Here is an 8,176-nt window from a genome sequence, read left to right on the forward strand (position 1 = left end):
TATATATTTTCTGTATGAACCGAAGAGTCAAGATTTTAATGCTGAATACTATAACATTTATTTCATTTGAAGTTGCAGATAAATGTGGTGTTTATTGAATCAGTTGCCTCCTTAGAAATAGGAAATAAGTGTCAACTGGCCCATTGACCAGTTAGGTTTATAGTATAGAATGTGCATAAAACCCATAAGGTTGTTATTAATATAAAGCCAGTTATAACAAGTAGGTTTGGTATGGTAAAGTGTTCTAATGGTCACCGTAGTACTGACTGATTTTAAATTACTAACGTCAATGACTTTATGTTATCTTGTTCACTTCTTCACCCCCAAGAATTCTAGCTCACAATCAATCAAGAAAGTGGCAGTGGCACCTGTTAAAAAATTGGCGCAAATAGGAACTACTGTGGTAACCACTGTTGCGAAGCCTTCCTCAGTACAAGTAAGTTGTGACTTGAAGCCATTGTGCACTGGTTATTCCCATCTTTATTTATTATTTAGCTATTTCCTGCCAGATGTATAAGTTGCTGACTATGGGACATTGAAAAGAGCAATTCAGTGATAAATGATGACACTTATCAAATTGGGAACTGTTGGGGGTATGGGAAACGAGATAAATATGGTATATATTCTTGGAATGTCAGTTTTACTTAAATGTTTTAAATTAATACAAATCCATCTAACAGCCATGTGTTGCAGTGCTGAGATAGAATTTTGTGCATGAGATATTTAGGGATCAGTGTCTGTGGAAGGGAAAGAGTAAGCATTTGAATTATATGCAGGTCAAATAAAGCCTCAACTGACACGGTAGAGAACTCTGGAGCATATATGGTTTGTCAGCATTGTTCCACTGTGGGCCAGGGGGTCGGTTGGGCGTGAGTTCTCACTCTGAGATCAGTCATTGGATATGGTCTCTCCCGGGAAAGTTATACTTTGGGGCAAGGTGATTCTCTGCAGCTGAAGGAAACCTGATGGAACTGACAGTTGGAGGCTGTCTAATAGCATTCCCAGTAGCTAGCTAGGACAATCCAGATCTCTCCTTGTGATGGTTCACAGTCTACTCCTTGCATCACTTGGATCTCCTTCCTCATACATGTTGAAGATCACTGTTCTGGGATTCTAATGGGTTTCTTCCTTGGGGAAACAATGAAGAGGAGGTTAATAGGATGAACTACAGTCCCTACTGCTACAGCTGGTCTCGAGTTGCAGCTGATACTAATCATCTCCTTCCTCCACTATCCGTTCTAGATTCCCTTTACCCTCAACTACCGACTATACTGGTCTTGGTAGCTAAACTGGTAACATGACCAGACTGTCATCCCTGAGAGATCTGAGATCCTGATCACCATGCTTTTTTGAGGCCAGGGTTGCTGCACTTGTGCATTTATCATCACAATTGGGCAAGGAAATACCAGGGGGCATTTAAATGAATCACCTGGATTTACCGCACATATTCGTTCCTCTTTGCCTCCATTGTATAATAGCAACCCTACCTCCTCCAGATAATCAGCATCAATTATGCCTCCCAACATGACTGTTCTCCTTGCTGCTGGTCCCTAGACATAAGGAACCAGAAGTGCCCAGGTGGCAACCATAGTGTCTAGTTTATAGACACTGTGGTTTGACGGAAGTGTATTCCCTATAGGCAGAAATGGGAAGCACAGAGTTCTCCAGTGAGTCTTTGGGAGTGATGGTATGTGGGGCCATTCATGCTTTTCCTTGATTCCTTGATCTATGTTTTGGTCTTATTGGGGACATAGTATCATGTAGAAGTTTTTGATTTGGTTCAATATACTCAGTCTTGAAGAATGGAATTCCATCCTTATAGAGTAAGTACTGCCTCTGAGTTTGCACTTCACTCATCCCTTCTGCAGGCTGTTCTAATACTTTAACAGGCCAGCAACTTCTGAGTCATGCCATGTATGATACAACCAGTAGATCCTGTGGTCCCAGGACCACTGTTGCCCTTCCTTTACCATAAAGAGGGTATGTCTTTAAGCATGCTTTGTAGAATCTTATGGTAGTAGATCAGACCCTCTTTTGGTATTCCAAAATTTATTTAACCATACTGCTCACATTCTTTTCCTCTAGCAGATTAAGTTAGCTCACAGATGAGCAGTGAATCTGATTTTTTTTTTTTTTTTGAGACAGAGTCTCACTTTTTTGCCTGAGCTAGAGCGCCATGGTGTTGGCCTAGCTCACAGCAACCTCAAACTCCTGGGCTCAAGCGATCCTCCTGCCTCAGCCTCCCAAGTAGCTGGGACTACAGGCACATGCCACCATACCTGGCTAATTTATTCTATTTTTAGTTGTCTGGTTAATTTCTTTCTATTTTTAGTAGAGACGGGGTCTCACTCTTGCTCAGGCTGGTCTTGAACTCCTGAGCTCAAACGATCCACCCACCTCGGCCTCCCAGAGTGCTAGGATTACAGGCGTGAGCCATTGCGCTCCGCCTATGATTTTAGACATAATGTTTTCTAATAATGTCTACCATTTATTGAGCACTTAATGTGCTTGACAATTTTTTAGGGGCCTTACATCCATCATCTAATTTCATCCTTGTGACTACTCTATAAGGAAGTATTTTATTTTATTTTATTTTGTTTTATTTTTGAAACAGAGTCTTACTCTGTCAGCCTGGGTAGAGTGCAGTGGCGTCATCATAGCTCACTGCAATCTCAAACTCCTGGGCTTAAGCAATCCTCTTGCCTGAACCTCCCAAGTTGCTGGAACTACAGGTGCACACCACCACACCTGGCTAATTTTTCAATTTTTTAGAGACAAGTTCTCTCTCTTGCACGAGCTGGTCTTGAACTGCAGAGCTCAAGCAATCCTCCCGCCTTGCTTGGCCTCCCAGAGTGCCAGGATTACAGGCATGAGCCACTATGCACAGCCTATAAGGAAGTATTATTTTCATTTTATATGTGAAAATAGATTTGGAGAGGTTAAGAAACTTGCTAATATGTGGAAAAGTGGGTATTTGAGCGTAGCTTTCTTTATTTAACTTTGGGAACTCTGTTCTTAATGACCTCTGTACTAACTATCTCAAACTCTTTAAGTTTTTTTTTTTTTCTTCCTTAGGATAAATTCTAAGGAGATTTTTGGGCCAAAGAGTATGGATTTAGGCCTATTAATACCTACCATCATATTTTATGGAGGGGTTTAACTATTTAGACAAGCAATGCTTTGAGTATATCAGTTATTTCATTGGTAGTATTTCTTAAAGATGTAGTACATATCTAATGCCACGGGTTAAAAAAATATATTACAGAGAGAACATACTTAGCAATGTGATCTTGGATGCTTAAGATTGCCATTTGTACATTATGGGTTTTCGGGACACAGAGAGCAATTTACATTGTACTGGGGTAACTGAAGGAACTCCACTACACTCATCCTTCTTTGGGATCTTTCTGGGAGCCAGTTTAGTGGTAAAGTGAATTTCTTGGACATTACTTCTCAGAGTGTTTCAAAGATTCTCCACATCCATGGGCTTTAATCTTTCCCTTGTCAGCTGTAGCCACAGCTTCATTTCTTTGCTCTCTGAATATTCATTGAAGTCTTAATAGTTCTAGAAAGTGAAAGCTTGCGTTCATTTAATTAGTAATCACAGTTGGTGAACACTAATTATATTTGCAGTTTTTATAAAAGGGATAACCAGGAGTTCTTTTTTTTTATTTTTTTTAATGTGGAACGCGTCACAAATTTATGTCTCATCCTTGCTCAGGGGCCATGCTCATTTCCTCTGTATCATTTCAATTTTAGTATATGTGCTGCCAAAGCGAGCACAAACCAGGAATTCTTAACCTGGAGTCTGTGAATTCAGATGAGGGAGGAAATCTTTACTAAGCTCAAAGTAAAACTTAGAATTTCTTTCAGCTGTGAATGTAGGCTCCAGACCATGGAACTAAGAAGTACTAAGAACTAAGAACTAAGAAGTACATCATATTAGTATGTATATGACTGTCACAGTAGAAATCATTGATATTTTTATATTTCCTCATGTGATAGTTATCTTAAAGTGTTCATTCATGCTAATTACCATACTGGAATTATAGTACTTATTAGCTTTACTACCAATCTTGTTATTTAATATATGAATAAAAAAGTTGCATATTTCTACTTCAAAAATATTTAGTACATACAGTTCTAAAATGGTATATCTGGGTTGTGTAGTTTTTCCTTGGATTATTTTTCCATATATATGTGTATCATTGATATTTCCGTGTGGACTGTTTGTCATAATTTACATTGGTGTGTTTTTTCCCTTTTGAGATGGGGTGTCTGTTGCCTAGGCTACAGTGCAATGGTACGGTCATAGCTCATTGTAGCCTCAAACTCCTGGGCTTGAGCGATCCTCCCACCTCACCCTCCCGAGTAGCTGAGACTACAGGCGTGTGCCACCATACCCATTGATTGATACGTATTTTGAACTGGGTTGCTCCTCAGTGGTACTTTAGAGCAATAGAAATTATCAAAGAATGAAGTTAATATCTGTCCACTCTGAGGGGTAAAACATCTCAGTTTTAGGCACTTCTTGGAAATAAGGAGCTAGAACTTGGGAATGAGTGAAGATAAAAACTCCTTGTACTTGATTGTTTGACTATAAAGGCACATGTGTGTATTAAGAAATTTTGAAAGTATTTTCCTACTAGTAGATATCTATTTGTTTGAAACAACTTGGAACATGACTCAGTCTGGTAAATATAAAACAAGAACTCATTTGAAATCTTTGAGTTCACTTTTATGTTATATTTGATGATGAAGGTAGAGTTTGGCCTCTTGTTATATTGGAATCTAATATGCAAATGATTTGATTTAGAACTCTTATTTCTAATTAAATATAAATGGACCTAAGCGATTGTTCTTTTAGACAGATACAGAAAATAACTCTCCTTGAAATGCAGTTTCATCTGCTAAATTTTCATACAATTCATTTTACTGGCTTTGTGTATGATTTTCACCCATTTATTTCACATGTACTCCAGCTGTTTTCTCTCCTGTCCCCAAGACATGCCTAGTCAGCACTAATGCTGAGTCAGCCTTGCAGAGCATGGAAGTACCATCACTGGTCTAGAGTATCAAGTCAAAGTCAGTTACCATTGAGTTTAAGAGGATCCATCCAACACTGAAATGGTACTAAAGAGATAGAGTAAGACCCAGATTATATACCTGTCTATGCCTCTAAAGGGGTGGAAGTGGCATGGAAGGTGTGGATGTATCTGGTAAGATACAGGCAGTAGGTATGTTACAAAGCACTTTGAAGGACAGATTTTTGTATTGGAAACAGGATAAAAGATTGATAAGAAAAGTAGAATGCCATAAATGCTCCTTCTCTCTCCTACTCAGAAACAATAGGACCACTTTTCCTAAACTCACATTTCATTGGATCTTATTTTGCTTCACAAGGGAGGAGAACAGTACTCCCCTGAGGAACTTGCCCCATCAGTCCTTAAAGGAAATCATAATCACCAGCTAAAATTCTAGATTATACTTTCTTAATATAGTAGTACAGAGAGATAATGACTGGTTATAAGATAGATTCACTGGAGAAAAAGTCTTATTTACTGTATATAAACCTAAATGTTTATTAGAAAATTTCCAGAAGGATTCAGAAGAAACTGCATGGCAGTTGTCTCTGGAGAGTAGAACTAAAGCTTTGAAAAGGAAGGACTTTGTTTTGTTGCCTGTAGGGCTCTATCTGTAGTTAATAAAATTGTACTAATTTCGGTGTAATTTTAAATTTTACCTCTTTTGCTCAGCATTTCATCATTAGTTCTCGTCCTCATCATTAATCAGTATATTTTAAATTTTATTAAAATTCTTGCCAAGCGAGCCTTTAATTGATTTTCCTTCTAATGTTCTTATTCAGTTTGAAATATAAGTTATAGACTGTCTCAAAATGAATTGTACATCTTTTCCTAATCTTTTTTTTTGGAACATCTTTTATAAGACAAGAATTATGCAAAAGTGAGGAAAAATCACATGGAAAGTATCTGAGACTGGAGATTTGGGGGAGGGAGGTCTCTTTGATTATTGTTTTAGTTTCTTTAATTTGTCTATTCCAGTCTCTATATCTTCTTGTGCCAATTTTGTCATTTCATATTTTTCTAGAAATGTATTCTTTTGATCTTTGTTTCAAATTTGTTACCATTTGGTAGCTAACATTTTTATTATGAAATATATTTAGTACATATAAGCAAGATTATATGTAGTATGTACACATACAAGTTGAGAAAAATAATAGTAAAATGAAGGCCCATATGCTCCAAACCCACCTTGTATCCCCACCCTTCTCCTGTCAGTCCCTAGTATTTTTACTTTTCTTCCCATTTTTACCCTCAAAACATTCTTATATAATATATATGCTCCAGTCTTTGTAAAGTGGGAAATTTGGGTGTACATTCAAATTCACCTGTCTTGACTGTTACAGAGGGAAATTTTTTCGAAGGTGATCTTTATGCCTGTAGAACACAAGCATTTAAATTAAAGTGATGGTGTGATGTTCAGTTTTCTGTATGAATTGTAAATACTGCTCTTTCCCTGTCCCCTCAAACTTTTCTTATGTCCTGTAACTTTCAGTATTTGTCTTTAAAATAATATTGTTGCTTTATATCAATGTGGCTCTCTAAATTACTACCCGACTTGTGATTTCTTGTATAAAGCTTTTTTATCCTGCAGATGGTGCTAGAGTCACACTTCATTTCGATAGAAGGTGGAAGAAAAGACTGAAATGTTTTTCAGTGTGAAAATAAGATATCACATTTTGTAATCTTTTTTGTTTGTTGTTTGTTTGTTTTTTGAGACAGGGTCTCTGTTGCCCAGACTAGAGTGCAGTGGCATGATTATGGCTCACTGTAACCTCACACTCCTGGGCTCAAGTGATCCTCCTGCCTTGCCTCTCACGTAGCTGAGACTACAGGTGCACGCCACTGTGTCCAGCTAATTTTTCTATTTTTTTGTAGAGACAGGGTCTTACTTTTGCTCTTGCTGATCTCGAACTACTGACCTCAAACGATCCTCCTGCCTTGGCCTCCCAGAGTGCTAGGATTATAGACGTGAGACACTGCACCTCCCTTATATTCTTTATGCTTACTCTAATGGTCTACATAAAAGCAGTTTACCGGAATATAAGATAATCAGTATATTGCTCTGCTTTATAATTAAGAAAAAGAATATTCTGTATTTTCATATACAGACTTGCTATTTCAAATACTTTTCAGAGACATATTAATAATATTTTTTGAGGATGTATATGCTTGCCACTGTTTTTCACGAACAACCCTAGGACAAGTAGTTACTGTTAATCCTTGTTTTTTACAGACAGGAATCAGAGGATTAGCAGGATTAATAACTTGCCTGCCATCAACACTTGGTAGGTGGCAATAAAATAGTAGGTAGATAAGTGAAAATAAAACCCAAATCTGCTAGAGCCTACGGTTCCTATAAATATGTTACATTGCTTTAGGCTAGTAGAGTATAACACAAAAACAAAGATGTCAAAATAAATTTGTAGTATTTTAAGTGTGAAATGAGGCACCCGCTAACGTGTCATAGGAATGCATGTCTAAATATATATTACTTTTAATTTCAGTCTGCGGCTGTGCCAGCCAGTGTTGTCACAGTTACTCCTGTAAAACCGTCGAATACCGTAACTACCTTGAAGCCTTCAAATTTGGGAGCATCATCCACCCCCTCAAATGAGCCCAATCTCAAAGCAGAGATATCAGCAGCTGCTCAGACTGATCTTTCTCCGGTAAGTTCTCACTTGCACCTCATATAAATACAGTTCCTTACAAATCTTGAATTCTGTTTCCTCACTAACATTTGTGAGTGTTTGTTTCCATTTATATTTCCATATGTAGACAATGCTAGAAAATGTGAAAAAATGTAAGAACTTCCTTGCAATGTTAATAAAACTAGCATGTAGTGGATCACAGTCCCCAGAAATGGGGCAGAATGTGAAGAAGCTGGTGGAACAACTTTTGGTAAGTCATTCTATAAAATCTTGTAAGTTCTGTAAGCATCCAAAGAACATGTTTTAAATGGGAAATATATATATTTTAATGACATTTATTTTAAATATACTTCTTTTTTTTTTTTTTTTTTTGAGACAGAATCTCACTCTGTTGCCCTGGCTAGAGTGTCTTGGAAATAAGGAGCTAGAACTTGGGAATGAGTG

General features: G+C 37.5%; 1 protein-coding gene across 1 annotated transcript in view; it reads left to right on the plus strand.

Annotated features, from left to right (window-relative positions):
• The window catches only part of TAF4B (TAF4b RNA polymerase II, TATA box binding protein (TBP)-associated factor, 105kDa), a 141,793-nt gene that overhangs the window by 14,260 nt on the left and 119,357 nt on the right, over nt 1-8,176 (plus strand). Inside the window, exons 4-6 of the mRNA XM_012641754.1 lie at nt 329-436; nt 7,589-7,750; nt 7,860-7,982. Of these exons, the coding sequence (XP_012497208.1) occupies nt 329-436; nt 7,589-7,750; nt 7,860-7,982 (393 nt within the window). The remainder of the gene's footprint in view (nt 1-328; nt 437-7,588; nt 7,751-7,859; nt 7,983-8,176) is intronic.

This window comes from Propithecus coquereli, unplaced genomic scaffold (assembly GCF_000956105.1).
Source record: "Propithecus coquereli isolate 6110/MARCELLA unplaced genomic scaffold, Pcoq_1.0 Scaffold17, whole genome shotgun sequence".
NCBI classification, from domain to species: Eukaryota; Metazoa; Chordata; class Mammalia; order Primates; family Indriidae; genus Propithecus; species Propithecus coquereli.